The sequence below is a fragment of the Sphaerodactylus townsendi genome, linkage group LG05 (assembly GCF_021028975.2).
Source record: "Sphaerodactylus townsendi isolate TG3544 linkage group LG05, MPM_Stown_v2.3, whole genome shotgun sequence".
Classification (NCBI taxonomy): domain Eukaryota; kingdom Metazoa; phylum Chordata; class Lepidosauria; order Squamata; family Sphaerodactylidae; genus Sphaerodactylus; species Sphaerodactylus townsendi.
The window spans coordinates 31938948-31958817 of NC_059429.1; the positions used below are offsets into that span (position 1 = coordinate 31938948).

At 56.3% G+C, this 19870-nt stretch overlaps 1 protein-coding gene across 1 annotated transcript in view; it reads right to left on the bottom strand.

The window, feature by feature from the left end:
• The window catches only part of LOC125433330 (complement factor H-like), a 15934-nt gene extending 2177 nt beyond the window's left edge, over nucleotides 1–13757 (bottom strand). Inside the window, exons 1-5 of the mRNA XM_048497834.1 lie at nucleotides 13730–13757; nucleotides 11896–12078; nucleotides 7345–7521; nucleotides 4901–5074; nucleotides 2303–2491 (exon numbers count right to left, since the gene is read on the bottom strand). Of these exons, the coding sequence (XP_048353791.1) occupies nucleotides 2303–2491; nucleotides 4901–5074; nucleotides 7345–7521; nucleotides 11896–12078; nucleotides 13730–13757 (751 nt within the window). The remainder of the gene's footprint in view (nucleotides 1–2302; nucleotides 2492–4900; nucleotides 5075–7344; nucleotides 7522–11895; nucleotides 12079–13729) is intronic.
• Nucleotides 13758–19870: the final 6113 nt, after the last annotated feature.

Here is a 19870-nt window from a genome sequence, read left to right on the forward strand (position 1 = left end):
GGAAAGCTATGCAGCTATTTAAAGGGATGCTGGCTGCTGAAAGGTGGGGTGGAGAGAATCACCTCTTCTCTCCCCCCTTCAGCAGAGATTAAAGGAGAGCAGGGACCTTTAAGAATTCCCGATTGGGCATTTCCGAATCAATACAAGTCAATACATTTGGTCGGAATACAAGCCGAATCCAGATTCAACTTTTTTTGCAATTTGCCCGTCCTGAATCACCAAGTCTACTACTTTCAGCTCTTAAAAGCAATCAAATCCTGCATTTCTCCATCAACATGGCAATTCTCCCATGCAGAAACATCTCTATGTTTGATAAAGCATTTCTCAGGCACATGTGATCACCATGGGGACTTGTAGCTACATAACAGCTTTGAAATCCCATCACATTGCACTGCAAGATCTGATTTGGATCAGGACTATGGCATGGGAAGAGGGAGGATTCCTGTATTCTGCCCCACATCAATTTCCTAATCCAAAATATTCCCAGGGGGGCATCCTCAGAAGAGGGCTCCGTGTGCACCAAATGCTTTCACGTGCTGGCTTTTCCACAGGGCAACTAAGCTCCTGGGAAATTTTAGGATCAGGAAAACATCATTGGAAGGGGAGTGGCAGGATCACCTCCTTCCTTGTGCCATGGCCACTGTGAGGCTTCTGAATTGAGGAACTCACCGCTTGCATCCTGCTGCAAGTTCATGTGGTAATCCTAAGAACATAAGAAGACCCCTGGTGTGTTCTTTATATTGAACATAAGAAGAACCCAGTGGCCCATCTAGTCCATCATCTTGTTTCACACAGTGGTCAACCAGTTCCTTTGGAGGGCCAACATTAGGGGATAGAAGCCAAGGCCTTTCCCTAATGTTGCCACCTAGCCCTGGGATTCAGAAGTTGACTGTCTCTGAACATGGAGGTTCCCTTTTGTCACCATGGTTAGTAGCCACTGTTAGACCTATCCTCCATAAATTTGTCTAAAGCTTAAAGCTGGCGATGCCTGTGGCCATCACTAAATAATCTGGCAGCAAATTACACTTTTTCGTGACTCACTATGTATTGATCTATTTGTTTATCTTAAATCTGCAGAATCTACTACTTGTCAGCTTTTTTGAATGCTCTCAAGTTCTAGTATTTTGGGAGAGGGAGAAAAAGTTCTATTTATCAACTCTTTCCATCCCAATCATAATTTTATAACTTCTATCATGTCCCCACCTTGTCATCTTGTTTTCTAAACGGAAAAGTCCCAGAATTTCTTCATAGGGAAGGTGTGCCCACTCCCTAATCCTTTTGGTGGCACTCTTCTGTCCCTTTTCCAGTTCCAGCTGCTTCTCTGGCTGGTTTCCTTCTCTTGGTATATTTAAATAAATGTGTATTGTTTGTCTTGATGGTTTTAGCAACCTGGTCCTCAAATTTTCTTTTCACATGCCAAAGTATTGAATTACATTTGCCAGCACTTGGGGACTCTTTTGTTCAATTTATTGGGGCACACCTTCCACTTTTTAAAAGAAGCCTCTTTACATTTTATAGCTTCCTTACCTTGTGATGTTAACCATGCAGGTATTCTTTTTGATATGTGACAGTGTGTTTCCTAACCTGGGGAATGCATCCTATCTGTGCTTCAGTTAGTGTGGTTTTAAATTGTAGTTGAGTATCCTCTGGATTTGACTCTCTTGTGTTTTCCCTCATTTTTGTAAAGTTCCCTCTTTTGAAATCAAATGTTACAGTTTTTGACTTATGGGGTAATTCTCAATTGACATGGATGCTGAGCTTAATAATATTGTGGTCACTGTTTCTACCTCTCTCATCAGGTCTTGAGCTCCACTCTGATCAAAGCCCAAGATTGCTACCCCTCTTATTGGTTCTGTGACCAACTGTTCCAGTGCACAGTCATTTATGAGGTCTAGAAATCTAATTTCTAAAACATGACTTCAGTACAGGTTTACCCAGTCAATGTGAGGATAGTTGAAGTCTCCCAGTATCATAATATTATCTGCTCTTGTCACCTCCCTTATTTTCTTCTCCATGTCAAGTACAGCCACAAGGGTTTGATCATGTGGGTGACAGTACACCCCCATTTTTAAGTTATTCCTTAAGTTGTACACTATTTCAAATGTTATATCCTTCTGCAGAATAATTATAGTACTTTTTCTTTAGAATTTTATATAGCAGATGATTAAAAAAACATACACAGAGAAGAGCTACCAATAAAAAGGATTTTCTTTTTCTCTGCAGAAGTGGGAGAAGTAGAGCAAAACGAAGCTTGAGCACATAATTGCTCCCATCAACACATTCCTCTTATTGCTCAGCTTACCTGTACAGGAGGGCAAAGATGTCCATTGTCCATCAACACACTCTATCTTCTTGGATCCAGTCAATGCATACTGGAGGTTACACTCATATTCTACCTGCTGACCATGTAAATATTCTTGTTGAAGATCAGTGATAATTCGGCCATCTGTAATGTTGCTAGGTGGCTGGCAAGAGTTGACTTTTTCTGGCGCTAAGAAAATATTATTCCAGTTGTGAGAACTTGTTCATTTAAAAGAGGTTCTAAGATCACATACTTCCAAGAAAGCATGCTCAGGACCACAGTCCATGGATAAGTTTTCATAACCACCTCAGGCATTGCTGCTGAATGCCCTGAGTTGTAGCTAGGAAGGATGGTGGAATTTGTGGCAGGGGGACACTGGAATTTTTAGCACCACCAGCATGGATCCTAACTTCAAGCAATTGCATGGCATAAGCCCAGGAGAAATAATTACTGTTAAACATGTAGAGAAGCCCCAAGTGGCAATATATCTTCTAATGGATAGAACTGCAGATGCATTCCATCAATCTGAAAACAAGGATTGACAGGGGGGGTTCAAAAAGCATGCTATAATTAACCTACGGGAAACAGTTGAGAGTGTTTCTTAGAAGGAAGATGTGGGGAGAGAAGAAAGGCGAGCAAAGGGTTTTTCCAATTCCTCAGCATCCTAGGCTGGTTCAGAATATAACTATATATATTTTAACATCTGGGGATCGGACAGAAAAAAAGAAGAAAAAGGAGCTGCTTGCCAAAGTGAAAAAGGGAGGGGAAGTGTCGTACTTCCATATGCCATTAAATACTTTGTGAACTCATCATTTGTATAATCCTTTTAGAAGAACTTTATCATACTTCAGTACCTGGTCAGAAACTGGAACAATGCTGCAAGGAGAAAATTTTCCTCCCCACTGGGTAGGATAATACAGATAAATAGATTTCCATTTTACTAGTTTATCAAATGGTTAAATGCATACCATGAGAACATAGCCTTTTATAAATGTAGTATCTGTAAATTCTCAAAATATCCCTGCTGCCCTCCAAGTTTCACAAAATTGTTCATAAATTCTTGGACTTCTTCTGAATCAAGCCTGGGAAACACTGGCGTAATGCCCATTGGGCAAGGTGGGCAGCTGCCCAGGGCATCACCTTGTGGGGGGCATCAAAATGCTGGGTTCGTTTTTGGGTATTTTAGTGGTTTTCCATTTTTGGCGTGCAGGGGGCACAGTTCTTAGGCTAGTGGCACCAAAATTTCAGCGTATCATCAGGAGACTGTCCTTATGCTACCCCCCAAGTTTGGTGAGGTTTGGTTCAGGGAGTCCAAAGTTATGGACTCCCAAAGGGGGTGCCCCTATCCCCCATTGTTTCCAATGGGAGCTAATAGGAGATGGGGGCTACAGTTTTGAGGGTCCATAACTTTGGCCCCCCTGAACCAAACTGCACCAAACTTGGGGGGTATCATTAGGGCAGTCTCCTGATGAGACCCTGAAAGTTTTGAGACTGTGCCTTCAGGAATGTCCCCCCCCCACAGCCTGCAACCCCCATTGACAGCAATGCAGAAAACTCAATGCAGAACAAAGATTCTTGGGCAAATTTCTAGGATGTTCCTGCAGGGGGCACATTTTTTGATGTATCGGCACCAAAATTTCAGGGTATCATCTGGAGATGATGGCACCCCCCAAGTTTGGTGCAGTTTGGTTCAGGGGGTTCAAAGTTATGGACCCTCAAAGGGTAGCCCCCATCTCCTTAGCAAAGAATGGGGGATGGGGCACCCCTTTTGAGGGTCCATAACTTTGGACCCCCTAAACCAAACTGCACCAAACTTTGGGGGTACCATAAGGACAGTTTCCAGATGATACCCTGAAATTCTGGTGCCGATACATCCAAAAATGCGCCCCCTGCAGGAACATCCCAGAAATTTGCCCAAGAATCTTTGTTCTGCATTGAGTTTTCTGTATTGCTGTCCATGAGGGTTGCAGGCTGGGGGGGGGGGGACATTCCTGAAGGCACAGTCTCAAAACTTTCAGGGTCTCATCAGGAGACTGTCTTGATGATACCCCCAGGGTTTGGTGCAGTTTGGTTCAGGGGGGCCAAAGTTATGGACCCTCAAAACTGTAGCCCCCATCTCCTATTAGCTCCCATTGGAAACAATGGGGGATGGGGCACCCCCTTTGGGAGTCCATAACTTTGGACTCCTTGAACCAAACCTCACCAAACCTGGGGGGTAGCATAAGGACAGTCTCCTGATGATACACTGAAATATTGGTGTTGATATGTCTAACAATGCACCCCCTGCAGGCACCAATGTCCTGGTGCAAAAAAAATTTGGTCGTGGTGGAGTGGCCGCCCATTGGGGTGGGGGGGGCATCCAACTCAGGTTTTGCCCAGGGCTACAGTTTGCCCAGGGCTGCCTCGTTACACCCCTGCTGGGAAATTACACTCAGTTATAATTGGAAGTTAACTAAATATTTTCTAGAATGACTGTACATATCACCAAACTGAAAAATTATGTGCTGGCTGAACATGAAAAAATACCATAATATGGTCAGAACTAATTATAAGTACATTGATACCTGCTTTTGGTGAAGAACCTGCCAACATACCTACCTTTACAAATAGGAGGTGGTGGAGACCAACCAAAGTGATAACATTGAGCAGAGGGAGGACCAACGCGTGTTTGTCCGGCGCGACAGCGAAATTGGACTGTATCACTGTACAGGTACTGGTCCTTTCTTGGCAGAACATCCCCATTTTCTAGAATAAGACCTTCACACAGTATTGCTAAAGAAAATATCGGGGAAAGACATGAATATTGTTAAGGAAATGTTGGTAAAATTAATCGGTTTGTTAAAATATTTCCGAACAATAAAAACCTGGTAACACAATTGAGGAATACAACTCATAGCAAATTACCCACTTCTATTGTAAATCCTCCCTTCTACCCACTTGACATAATTTAATAGCAAGTGTATGTACCACCAGCAATACAACCAACAGTGTAGCTATCTGCCCTGCCAGTTCCAGTGATTTAAAATAGGACATCATTTTACCATCTCTTTGAGCAATCAATATACAGCCATTTATTTAAATAAAACACTCTACTCCCTTCCAGAAGACACAATGAAAGGATAAACATTTTGAAGGCACTAGTAAAATGGAGTTGCATCAATGAAGCCAGCTGGCTGGGAGGAATTAAAGTCAAGCAGGAAAAGGATATCTAGGAGTCAATATTTGAGAACTTATAGGGCCTGGTTTGAGGGTGCTGCTTGGGGATCCCATGGAAACTGGTGGCGGGGGGAGGAGGAGAGACTTACCAAAGTGACATCCACTGACACCATGATTTCACTTCTGTCTGTGTAACCAGAAGTGATATTGCTATGTTGCAGGACACTCAAGGATTTCCCTGAAACTTTGGGCCTTTCCCCGCTTTTCCTTCTACCACCTTCGCTGCACGCTACTCACTGCGCGCATCATTTCTGGCGCGCTCCCGGGCTTCCCCATGACCCCCCGCTCTGCGCGGGGTTGTCAAAAGGCTCAGTTTTGAAGAGCGCCAGGAATGACGCGCGCTGAGGGGGCGCGAGAGTGGCAGCTTCGGGGCGGCTGTGTTGTCGCCGCCCCTGTAGTGGGGAGTGCCACGGGACCCCGCGCTACTTGGCCCAAGTAGTGTGCAGCAGAAGGTAAGTGGGGAAAAGCCCTTTATGTACTAAACCATAGATTCTGGGGGGAATCCTAGAGGATACTGCAATTCAGTGATGTCACTTCCAGTTATTGTAATTGGCATCAATGTATGGCATTCCCGCACTTTCCCCACTGTGTTCCTGGTCTGTTTTGACTGGCAACTTCCCATTCTAAGCATCAGTCCCTCACCACAGATGCTGAGAATGGGAAGTTGCCAGTCAAAACAGACAATTTGGCTGCCCTCTGAAGAAGTTCAGTGGGGATGTGTTGCCACAGAGTCTGCCCTCTGGTGCTACCATTTTTTTCCATGGGAACCTTTACCTGTAATCTGGAGATTAGTGTTCCAGGAGAACTCCAGACCCAATCTTGCAGTTTGCAACCTCAGGCATGGGGAAAATCCCTTTGTGCGTTGTGTCACAGGGTAATCTAAGTAAGGAAACTGCAGTACCACCTACTGAATAGTAACACTGTGGACACCTTAATGAAGTGAAGAACAAGTTAGTGGCTTGTTCTTCTGGTGAGCTGACACAGTGGGGCAGAGATTTAAACCTTGTTCTAGCTTCAAGATCCCTCAGTTTCGAATTTGTCTCATTTTTGTCTGAAGGTACAGCTTGGTACTATCATCTCTGTGCATGTGTACAATAAATTGAAAATGTTTTCAACTGATTTTTAATCCTTTGATTCATATACCTAGTATAACTACTTTATTGTTATATAGACAGGAGAAAAATCTATCAGATAAATATAAGTGAAAATAAATTTCAGATGATTCTTCTGTTCAAAGAGCAGTTGCATCAGAGGAAACTTACTGGTTGTGGTGGATTTTCCAGGCTGTGTGGCCGTGGTATAGTAGATCTACCAGACCATGGCCACACAGCCCGGAAAACCCACCACAACCAGTTGAATCCGGCCGTGAAAGCCTTCGACAATAGAGGAAACTTAGTTCTAGATATATTAGTGAGATAAGATTTCCTAAATCAACAAGTATGTAATTCTTGGCATAAATATGAGTATCTGCAGTAAAATATCCATTTTGGTTTAGAATTCTGCTTCAAAGACAGAGGATAATTTATGGGAAATTTTAAAAATGAAATATAAAAAAACCCCTTGCATCCTACTATACAAAAAAAGTTACAAATCAAAGTTATGAATCTTGAGATTCTTCAGAGAAAAGTGGGTATATAAATATTTTAAATACATGTTTTAAAATAAATTTGAATGATGTTGGCATTTTCATCAGAAAGCAGAAAGTTTACTGTTTGGAACCTACTGAAGCAACTTATAGCCTAAATATCAGTAGTTCTAAGAATTATCTATTAAGCAAACATAAGCTGGTAATTGCATTGCAGAACAATCATATTTGACTGACTCACATAGACATTGAGGCTTTGGGCTCCATCCGTTCACTGTGCATTTTGAACTGCCTTCTAAGGCTTTTTCGATAGTTTCATAACCGTCTTCACACTTGTAGGGCAAGTTATCCTCCACAAAGAAAACTGGTTTAGTTATACCGATGATAACATTCCTTTCAGTTGGCTTTTGACATGTCTCTGAAAGAGCGAAAGAAAGGGTATTAATAATGATTGGCTTTGCATTTTATACAGATCCAGTTCATCTATCTGAATCCTCTACACAGAAAGGCTCCGTGAAACTAGGCGAGAGGAGCTGACCTGAAGAATGGGCTAAACAATGTCATAGAGAATACACTCATCACCAATTTGAGGGATCACCATGGTGGAAATTTTGCGAACAGCTGCTGCATGGAGGTTGTAAGGTTTCTGAGTATCATGATACGATGATATAAAAGGGCCATGAATAATGCCTTCACTGTTGTGCTAAGTAGTTTGTGTCTCGCATGGGCTGTGTAGTTAGGACAGTAGTTCTTGAATTCCAATGAAACCCCTGTTGAGCCAAAACAGCCTTGACATTTAAGATCAGATCTCCTAGTATGAGAATGCTTTTCTTAAAACTAGTTACTTGACTTTCAAGTTAAATCTGAATAAGGCCTCCAGAGAAGAACATATTTAACTTAGTAACCAAGGAACAAAGTGGCTCTGTACATGTTTAATCTCACAACGTTTTCTGCCACTCTCTTTTTCTCTCATCCATTTGCTTAGTTTACGAGACAGGAAACAATGTCTACTGGCAAAAGAGATTCTTTTATTTGGTTGTCTTGAACCTTCTGGGATTTTGGGGTAGATAGAAGCTGCGTGGCTTGCTGCTCTAGTCTGGCCTTGCCCCATTTACCTGCCTGCTTGTCTGTCTGACTCCCAAAAGTAAAAACATTCATGTGAACTGACTATTATGCTAAATTTCGAGTATGTGCCAATATGAGGAATTACATTGACTGTGCAGGTACAAAAGCAGCAAATATATTAAAAATGTGGCAATCTGGGCCTCCATAGAAAGAGAGGTATCCAGAAGCACTCCAGGACTGTGGGCAACAGGGATAGGCTGTAATGCTGTTCCCTCTAGCAACAGCAATCAGAAATCTGCTGGCCTCTCACCACGACCCAGCCAAAGGACCTCCATACTGTGTGCACAACATTTTTCCATCTTTGCCAAGCTTGGCATCTGACTCCGTACCTCTCCCAATCTGATCTAGCCACTGTGATCCATGCAACGGTCACCTCCAGGCTAGATTACTGTAATTCGCTCTACACTGGCCTGCTCTTAGCTCTGATCCAGAATCTGAAGCTGGTACAAAATGAGTCCTTGAGGCTCCCTGTTGGGGCATCAGTGAGGGAGCACATCACCCCTATCCTCTGTGAACTCAGAGGCATACCGACAGAAAATGGCACCTGGGGCAAGATCATAGTTTTTGGGGGGCCCTCATGGCACCTTGGGTTTTTCTGCCCCTCCTGCCCCCCACCCCCACCTGGCCCCACTTATGGCCTCCCTGCACCCCAAGAAGGAGAGGGAGGGAGCCCCACTGTCCAGAGTTCTTTCCCTGCTGCACCCTGGTGGTTTTGGTCCACAGGTGGCTTCAGGCAGAGCCTGCACTTTTGAACGCCTGCTGAGGCTCCCCAGAATGGGGAGGCAGTGCCAGGGCAGCTGCGCCCAGCCAGGAAGGCCAATGGTGCTCAGCTTGAGGAGGGCCTTGATGGCAGAGGGATGCCACCAGTTCCTGCCCACAGCTGCTGGTATGGGAGGGGCATGTGGGCATGGGGGGCAATTTTATGCCCTCCATGTGATAAAATGCATGGAGCTCGGGGACATGTCACAGAAAAGAACTATTATTTCTATAGGATCAGGATTATAGCATTGGCTACCAGTGGAATTCTGGAGCAGGTTCAAGATATCAGTTTTGACCTTTAAGAACATAAGAATGAGCCTGCTGGATCAGACCAGAGTCCATCTAGTCCAGCACTCTGCTACTTGCAGTGGCCCACCAGGTGCCTTTGGGAGCTCACATGCAGGATGTGAAAGCAAGGCCTTCTGCTGCTGCCGCCCCCAAGCACCTGGTCTGCTAAGGCATTTGCAACTTCAGATCAAGGAGGATCAAGATTGGTAGCCATTGATTGATTTCTCTTCCATAAATCTGTCCAAACCCCTTTTAAAGCTATCCAGGTTAGTGGCCATCACCATCTCCTGTGGCAGCATATTCCAAACACCAATCACGCATTGCGTGAAGGAAGGTTTCCTTCTATTAGTCCTAATTCTTCCCCCCAGCATTTTCAATGTATGCCCCCTGGTTCTAGTATTGTGAGAAAGAGAGAAAAATTTCTCTGTCAACATTTTCTACCCCATGCATAATTTTATAGACTTCAATCATATCCCCCATCAGATGTCTCCTCTCCAAACTAAAGAGTCCCAAATGTTGCAGCCTCTCCTCATAAGGAAGGTGCTCCAATCCTTCAATCATCCTCATTGCCCTTCTCTGCATTTTTTTATTTCTTCAATATCCGTTTTTGAGGTGGTGACCAGAACTGAACACAGTACTCCAAGTGCGGTCGCACCAATGCTTTATATAAGGGAATGACAATCTTTGCAGTTTTATTATCAATTCCTTTGCTAATGATCCCCAGCATAGAGTTTGCTTTTTTCACAGCTGCCATGGATTGAATTGACATTAACTAAGATGCCCAAATCCCTTTCCTGGTCTGTGACTGATAGCACTGACCCCTGTAGTGTGTATGTGAAGTTTGGATTTTTTGCCCCATGTGCATCACTTTTCATTTTGCTACATTGAACTGCATTTCTTAGCCCACTCATCTAATTTATAAAAGTCCGCTTGGAGCTCTTCGCAATCCTTTGCAGTTCTCACCACCCTACATAATTTGGTATCATCCGCAAACTTGGCTACCATGCCACCCATCCCCACTTCGAGATCATTTATGAATTTCTTTTAATTTCTTAGAGAAACTCTAATTTTTTTTCCATCTCAGAATCCTCTTGTGCGCTTTGTCAGGGGGACGATAATATATTCCTAATATTAGACTATCCTTCACCCATGGTATTGATATCCACAGTGCTTCTGTAGGGGAATCAGCTCCCTTTGCATTGTCTATTTTATGTGACACTATGCTTTCTTTGACATAAAGGGCAATACCACCCCGATGCGCCCTGTCCTATCCTTCCTGTAGAGCCTGTTACCTGGGATAACAGCATCCCACTGGTTCTCCTCATTCCACCACATCTCTGTGATGCCCGCTATATCAATGTCCTGCTTCAAAACTCTTTACTCCAACTCCCCCATTTTAGGTCAAAGGTTTAAAGTATTAGCATAGGGACACCTGTATACCCTGTCCCTGTCCCTTATCTGGGATTTATGTGCATTGCGCTCTAGCACTTTGTAGACACTATCCCTTGTCACATGCACATTGCTATGTTCCACGCATGTATGTGGTTGATTTAGAAAAACCTCTCTCTGTCTGCATCCCCATAGATACTGTATTCCAAACCGAAGTCACCTCAGCTCCTGTTGGCTTTCCCCCAGGGATCAGTTTAAAAACTGTTCTGCCACCTTTTTAATGTTGAGTGCCAGCAGCCTGGTTCCTTTTTGGTTAAGGTGAAGCCCGTCCCTTTTGTACAGACCTGCTTGTCCCAAAAGGTTCCCCAGTACCTAACAAATCTGAAACCCTCTGCCTTACACCACCTTCTCATCCACGCATTGAGACCCTGTATCTCTGCTTACCTAGCTCGCCCTGTGCGTGGAACAGGCAGCATTTCTGAGAATGCCACCTTGGGGGTCCTGTATTTCAACCTGTTACCTGGCAGCCTAAATTTAGCCTCCAGAACCTCCCAGCTACATTTCCCAATGTTGTTGGTGCCAATGTGGACCACAACTGCTGATTCCACCCTAGCACTGTCTAACAGCCTATCTAGATGAAGCGTGACATTCACAACCTTTGCACCAGGCAGGCAAGTCACCATGTGGTCATCATGCTTATCACAAACCCAACTCTCTACATTCTGAATGATTGAATCACCTACTACGAGGAGCCCCCATCTCCCTGAGGGGTATCCTCGGTGCGAGAGGATAGCTGATCACCAGTTAAGTAAGGGGTCCCATCTAAGGGAGCATCTTCCATCACCTCAGACTGACACCCTCCGTCCCCCAGACCCTCATTCTCCATGACCTCTGAAGAAATGCAGCATGGAGAAGAAAGGAAGTTAGTGGGCGGTCTCCTGGCCCATACCAGGAGGGCAAGCAAGAGAGACAACAACATAGTTAGAGTGAGAGTGACAGCACCCCCCCCCCAGTGTCCAGGCATGCAGAAGTCACTCATTCCAACAATTTGAACCTGGATCTCTTCAGTTCAACATTCATACCATTTTACTATCACCTTTGACAGATAATTGACACCAAATGTCTTTCTAAACTTCTATTACATTTCCAAGTTGTCAATTATTTTTTAACTCTGTTTTCCTTATAATGTTGTATAAACTACACAGGATTTTCATGTCACTGAACTACTTACTGACACACTCTGGCTTCGGTGTCCATCCTTCTAAAAGACACTGTGTCATTCCCTCTTCGGCTCCTTCTCGAGTTGTGAAACCAATCTGACAGCTATATCTTGTTTTCTCACTGAGATCAAACCGGTCCTTTTGGTCAGTGAAAAAGCCATTCGGTGGTGAATCATGTTTACAGGTATGTATTTCTAATGAATACAAAATAGGTTATTTCATAACAGTTTAAGCATTACATTACACAATCAAATCCAAACTCTATTTAGGCTAGCAGTTTGTCTTCTGCATTGGGTAAGAGAAGGCTATGGTACATTATAGCTTTATAGAACCTCTGCTAGAAGCTCCACCACACAACCTTTGCCTCAGAAAATATTCCTTCCATATGTAACGTCTTTCCATATGTAACAATTACTGAAAGATTTTATGTGCATTTATTAAATTTATAGTGAATAACAAGACTAGTCAAACATAGTTCAAAATATGCAATCATCTTTTTGTGAGATTTTACATCACGTAGCTAAAAGGGAAGACTAGCACATTTGTGTGGTTAAGATTTTTTCTTTTTAAAATTCTTTTTTAAAAATTTCATTAATAAAGATTAATATAACAGAAAAAGGAGATAAAAACAGATCCTATCCTTTTTATACAATTCTAAATACTAAGAGAGGCAACAAAATTTGTGTCTCAGCTCTGCCTTCGGTGGTTCCTATGTAGACTTGTCCACAGCTACCGCATACCATGTAGCTGTGGACAAGTCTACTTAGGAACCACCAAATGCAGCGTTCAGACACAAATCAAAGAACACGAAAGGCACTGCAGACGATTTCAGCCAGAAAAATCAGCAATAGCAGAACACATGATAAACCAACCTGGACACAGAATATTATTTGAAAACACAGAAATTCTGAACCACTCTGACAACCACTATGTCAGACTACACAGAGAAGCCATTGAAATCCACAAGCACATGGACAATTTCAACAGGAAGGAAGAAACCTTGAAAATGAACAAAATTTGGCTACCAGTGTTGAAAAACACTAGAATCAAGACAGTGACTAATCAGCTCCACACAAACACAGGACAACTATAGACAATAGCAATCAAAGGGAACAAAGGTAAGGCTACTTTTATTCAGATGCATTTATTTATCGACCTTGCTATCTTCATTGTTATTCACATGCTACATGCTAGGCTACTTCTATTCAGATGGCCTCACCTATTGACCTCACAGTATATATACTCCACTTGCTTTCCTTTCCTACTATCAGATCCCCTGAAGATGCCAGCCACAGATGCAGGCGAAACGTCAGGAGAGAATGCTGCTAGAACACAGCCATACAGTCTGGAAACCACACAGCACCCCAATATAAGAACATCAAACACCCAGACACCCAGACTGAGCACTTGCGTAGATACAAAAGTGCTCAGTCTATGCAGTCCATCTATGCCTGTGTATGTCTCTCTCCCCTTTTGCTGGAAGAAGAAAGGAGAGAACTTTCCAGAAGCTCATATGATTCTAGGTATGTAACTTCAGCAGTTAACTCTTGCTTGACTGAATGAAACAGGCACTTGAAAAATCTCAACAACCCCTTTCTCAAGTGTTAGCTTCAGAAGTTAACTAGGCATAATTTTTGGTAGAGATTCTCAATAGGTGTGGCGATTTGGCATGGCCAAATCGGCAAAAGAGCCAATTCGGGCGATCTGATTCCAAGCAGCCTGAATCTGAGCCGAATCCAAATCTATTTGAATGCCCAAATCTGAAACATGATGTGGGCATTCAAATTGATTGGAAGGGGTGTGGGGGCTGGGAGCCTCATCCCTTTAAACAATGCCCATGCTTGCCATCCCCCACAGCAATCACACATCCCATGCTCTATGGCACCACAGTGGCACAAAATGTGGTAAAAAGCACAGATCCTCATGGATCTTCCTGATTTTTCCACTTGGTTACCCCAAAATCACCATCACTTCACACCTCATGCCCCTGGCCACATGTCTGAACACAACAGTAATGCATCCCATGCTCCATTGTGCCGCAGTCGCACAAAAACCTGCTTAAAATGTGGATTATTGTGGATCCTCCTGATTTTTCCACTTCATTACCTGAAAATCACCATTATATCACAGCTCATGCCCCTGACCATATGTCTGAACACAACAATCATTCATTCCATGCTCTGTGGCACCACAGTGGCACAAAAACTTGCTTAAAAACGTGGATCCTTGTGGATCCCCCAAAACACCATCACATTACAGCCTGAGCCCTTAGCCACATGTCTGAACACAACAATCATGCATCCCATGCTCCATGGCACCTCAGTGGTGCAAAAAAGCAGTGGGAGGTGTGGAGTGGGGTGTGGCTTGCTATTATGTCCAGCTGGCACTGTGGTAGGGATTTAAATGGGGGGACTCTGCTGGGGGTATTGCTCTGGGTAGGGGCACAAAATTTCCCACAGGGCTGCTGGTGAGTCTCCTGAAAGGAACCAGCAGCCAACTTTGCTGAAGTTTGCAAAGGAGGGGGAAATGCTGAGGATATCTAATTGAAGGTAAACCTGATGCCCACAGAACTAATGCCCAGCCATCCAAACTTCAGAAAAAATGGCTGGTTCCTTTCAGTAGACACATCAGCAGCCCTGCAGGGAATAGGTGTCCCTACCAGAACAAGATCCCTCCCAGAGCCCTCAATAAAATCTCCAGCAAAGAGCCAACTGGGCATAACAGCAAGCCGCATTGAAGTATATGGTGTGAAAAAACAATTAAGTTTTGCTGAAGAGCTGGGAGATTCTGTGCTCTGAAGTGGCTCTGTTGAAACCAATGGGGAATTTCTGTGGGGTCTGTGGGGTGCACATTTGTAAAGATAGCAGCACCCCCCCCCCCCCCACCCCGCCCCCACCCCCCCCCGCCCCCCCCCCCCCCCCCCCCCGCCACCACCCCCCCCCCCCCCCCCCCTCCCCCCCCCCCCCCCCCTCCCCCTCCCCTCCCCCCCCCTCCACCCCCCCCCCCCCCCACCCCCCCCCCCCCCCCCCCCCCCCTCCCCCCACCCCCCCCCCCCCTCCCCACGCCCCCGCCCCCCGAGCGGACTTCGGCCACCCCCCCCCCCCTCCCCCCACCCCCCCCCCCCACCCCCCCCCCCCCACACCCCCCCCCCCCCCCACCCCCCCCCCCCCCCACCCCCCCCCCCCCCCACCCCCCCCCCCCCCCACCCCCCCCCCCCCCCACCCCCCCCCCCCCCCACCCCCCCCCCCCCCCACCCCCCCCCCCCCCCACCCCCCCCCCCCCCCACCCCCCCCCCCCCCCACCCCCCCCCCCCCCCACCCCCCCCCCCCCCCACCCCCCCCCCCCCCCACCCCCCCCCCCCCCCACCCCCCCCCCCCCCCACCCCCCCCCCCCCCCACCCCCCCCCCCCCCCACCCCCCCCCCCCCCCACCCCCCCCCCCCCCCACCCCCCCCCCCCCCCACCCCCCCCCCCCCCCACCCCCCCCCCCCCCCACCCCCCCCCCCCCCCACCCCCCCCCCCCCCCACCCCCCCCCCCCCCCACCCCCCCCCCCCCCCACCCCCCCCCCCCCCCACCCCCCCCCCCCCCCACCCCCCCCCCCCCCCACCCCCCCCCCCCCCCACCCCCCCCCCCCCCCACCCCCCCCCCCCCCCACCCCCCCCCCCCCCCACCCCCCCCCCCCCCCACCCCCCCCCCCCCCCACCCCCCCCCCCCCCCACCCCCCCCCCCCCCCACCCCCCCCCCCCCCCACCCCCCCCCCCCCCCACCCCCCCCCCCCCCCACCCCCCCCCCCCCCCACCCCCCCCCCCCCCCACCCCCCCCCCCCCCCACCCCCCCCCCCCCCCACCCCCCCCCCCCCCCACCCCCCCCCCCCCCCACCCCCCCCCCCCCCCACCCCCCCCCCCCCCCACCCCCCCCCCCCCCCACCCCCCCCCCCCCCCACCCCCCCCCCCCCCCACCCCCCCCCCCCCCCACCCCCCCCCCCCCCCACCCCCCCCCCCCCCCACCCCCCCCCCCCCCCACCCCCCCCCCCCCCCACCCCCCCCCCCCCCCACCCCCCCCCCCCCCCACCCCCCCCCCCCCCCACCCCCCCCCCCCCCCACCCCCCCCCCCCCCCACCCCCCCCCCCCCCCACCCCCCCCCCCCCCCACCCCCCCCCCCCCCCACCCCCCCCCCCCCCCACCCCCCCCCCCCCCCACCCCCCCCCCCCCCCACCCCCCCCCCCCCCCACCCCCCCCCCCCCCCACCCCCCCCCCCCCCCACCCCCCCCCCCCCCCACCCCCCCCCCCCCCCACCCCCCCCCCCCCCCACCCCCCCCCCCCCCCACCCCCCCCCCCCCCCACCCCCCCCCCCCCCCACCCCCCCCCCCCCCCACCCCCCCCCCCCCCCACCCCCCCCCCCCCCCACCCCCCCCCCCCCCCACCCCCCCCCCCCCCCACCCCCCCCCCCCCCCACCCCCCCCCCCCCCCACCCCCCCCCCCCCCCACCCCCCCCCCCCCCCACCCCCCCCCCCCCCCACCCCCCCCCCCCCCCACCCCCCCCCCCCCCCACCCCCCCCCCCCCCCACCCCCCCCCCCCCCCACCCCCCCCCCCCCCCACCCCCCCCCCCCCCCACCCCCCCCCCCCCCCACCCCCCCCCCCCCCCACCCCCCCCCCCCCCCACCCCCCCCCCCCCCCACCCCCCCCCCCCCCCACCCCCCCCCCCCCCCACCCCCCCCCCCCCCCACCCCCCCCCCCCCCCACCCCCCCCCCCCCCCACCCCCCCCCCCCCCCACCCCCCCCCCCCCCCACCCCCCCCCCCCCCCACCCCCCCCCCCCCCCACCCCCCCCCCCCCCCACCCCCCCCCCCCCCCACCCCCCCCCCCCCCCACCCCCCCCCCCCCCCACCCCCCCCCCCCCCCACCCCCCCCCCCCCCCACCCCCCCCCCCCCCCACCCCCCCCCCCCCCCACCCCCCCCCCCCCCCACCCCCCCCCCCCCCCACCCCCCCCCCCCCCCACCCCCCCCCCCCCCCACCCCCCCCCCCCCCCACCCCCCCCCCCCCCCACCCCCCCCCCCCCCCACCCCCCCCCCCCCCCACCCCCCCCCCCCCCCACCCCCCCCCCCCCCCACCCCCCCCCCCCCCCACCCCCCCCCCCCCCCACCCCCCCCCCCCCCCACCCCCCCCCCCCCCCACCCCCCCCCCCCCCCACCCCCCCCCCCCCCCACCCCCCCCCCCCCCCACCCCCCCCCCCCCCCACCCCCCCCCCCCCCCACCCCCCCCCCCCCCCACCCCCCCCCCCCCCCACCCCCCCCCCCCCCCACCCCCCCCCCCCCCCACCCCCCCCCCCCCCCACCCCCCCCCCCCCCCACCCCCCCCCCCCCCCACCCCCCCCCCCCCCCACCCCCCCCCCCCCCCACCCCCCCCCCCCCCCACCCCCCCCCCCCCCCACCCCCCCCCCCCCCCACCCCCCCCCCCCCCCACCCCCCCCCCCCCCCACCCCCCCCCCCCCCCACCCCCCCCCCCCCCCACCCCCCCCCCCCCCCACCCCCCCCCCCCCCCACCCCCCCCCCCCCCCACCCCCCCCCCCCCCCACCCCCCCCCCCCCCCACCCCCCCCCCCCCCCACCCCCCCCCCCCCCCACCCCCCCCCCCCCCCACCCCCCCCCCCCCCCACCCCCCCCCCCCCCCACCCCCCCCCCCCCCCACCCCCCCCCCCCCCCACCCCCCCCCCCCCCCACCCCCCCCCCCCCCCACCCCCCCCCCCCCCCACCCCCCCCCCCCCCCACCCCCCCCCCCCCCCACCCCCCCCCCCCCCCACCCCCCCCCCCCCCCACCCCCCCCCCCCCCCACCCCCCCCCCCCCCCACCCCCCCCCCCCCCCACCCCCCCCCCCCCCCACCCCCCCCCCCCCCCACCCCCCCCCCCCCCCACCCCCCCCCCCCCCCACCCCCCCCCCCCCCCACCCCCCCCCCCCCCCACCCCCCCCCCCCCCCACCCCCCCCCCCCCCCACCCCCCCCCCCCCCCACCCCCCCCCCCCCCCACCCCCCCCCCCCCCCACCCCCCCCCCCCCCCACCCCCCCCCCCCCCCACCCCCCCCCCCCCCCACCCCCCCCCCCCCCCACCCCCCCCCCCCCCCACCCCCCCCCCCCCCCACCCCCCCCCCCCCCCACCCCCCCCCCCCCCCACCCCCCCCCCCCCCCACCCCCCCCCCCCCCCACCCCCCCCCCCCCCCACCCCCCCCCCCCCCCACCCCCCCCCCCCCCCACCCCCCCCCCCCCCCACCCCCCCCCCCCCCCACCCCCCCCCCCCCCCACCCCCCCCCCCCCCCACCCCCCCCCCCCCCCACCCCCCCCCCCCCCCACCCCCCCCCCCCCCCACCCCCCCCCCCCCCCACCCCCCCCCCCCCCCACCCCCCCCCCCCCCCACCCCCCCCCCCCCCCACCCCCCCCCCCCCCCACCCCCCCCCCCCCCCACCCCCCCCCCCCCCCACCCCCCCCCCCCCCCACCCCCCCCCCCCCCCACCCCCCCCCCCCCCCACCCCCCCCCCCCCCCACCCCCCCCCCCCCCCACCCCCCCCCCCCCCCACCCCCCCCCCCCCCCACCCCCCCCCCCCCCCACCCCCCCCCCCCCCCACCCCCCCCCCCCCCCACCCCCCCCCCCCCCCACCCCCCCCCCCCCCCACCCCCCCCCCCCCCCACCCCCCCCCCCCCCCACCCCCCCCCCCCCCCACCCCCCCCCCCCCCCACCCCCCCCCCCCCCCACCCCCCCCCCCCCCCACCCCCCCCCCCCCCCACCCCCCCCCCCCCCCACCCCCCCCCCCCCCCACCCCCCCCCCCCCCCACCCCCCCCCCCCCCCACCCCCCCCCCCCCCCACCCCCCCCCCCCCCCACCCCCCCCCCCCCCCACCCCCCCCCCCCCCCACCCCCCCCCCCCCCCACCCCCCCCCCCCCCCACCCCCCCCCCCCCCCACCCCCCCCCCCCCCCACCCCCCCCCCCCCCCACCCCCCCCCCCCCCCACCCCCCCCCCCCCCCACCCCCCCCCCCCCCCACCCCCCCCCCCCCCCACCCCCCCCCCCCCCCACCCCCCCCCCCCCCCACCCCCCCCCCCCCCCACCCCCCCCCCCCCCCACCCCCCCCCCCCCCCACCCCCCCCCCCCCCCACCCCCCCCCCCCCCCACCCCCCCCCCCCCCCACCCCCCCCCCCCCCCACCCCCCCCCCCCCCCACCCCCCCCCCCCCCCACCCCCCCCCCCCCCCACCCCCCCCCCCCCCCACCCCCCCCCCCCCCCACCCCCCCCCCCCCCCACCCCCCCCCCCCCCCACCCCCCCCCCCCCCCACCCCCCCCCCCCCCCACCCCCCCCCCCCCCCACCCCCCCCCCCCCCCACCCCCCCCCCCCCCCACCCCCCCCCCCCCCCACCCCCCCCCCCCCCCACCCCCCCCCCCCCCCACCCCCCCCCCCCCCCACCCCCCCCCCCCCCCACCCCCCCCCCCCCCCACCCCCCCCCCCCCCCACCCCCCCCCCCCCCCACCCCCCCCCCCCCCCACCCCCCCCCCCCCCCACCCCCCCCCCCCCCCACCCCCCCCCCCCCCCACCCCCCCCCCCCCCCACCCCCCCCCCCCCCCACCCCCCCCCCCCCCCACCCCCCCCCCCCCCCACCCCCCCCCCCCCCCACCCCCCCCCCCCCCCACCCCCCCCCCCCCCCACCCCCCCCCCCCCCCACCCCCCCCCCCCCCCACCCCCCCCCCCCCCCACCCCCCCCCCCCCCCACCCCCCCCCCCCCCCACCCCCCCCCCCCCCCACCCCCCCCCCCCCCCACCCCCCCCCCCCCCCACCCCCCCCCCCCCCCACCCCCCCCCCCCCCCACCCCCCCCCCCCCCCACCCCCCCCCCCCCCCACCCCCCCCCCCAAGGATATAACATTTGAAATAGTGTACAACTTAAGGAATAACTTAAAATGGGGGTGTACTGTCACCCACATGATCAAACCCTTCTGACTGTACTTGAC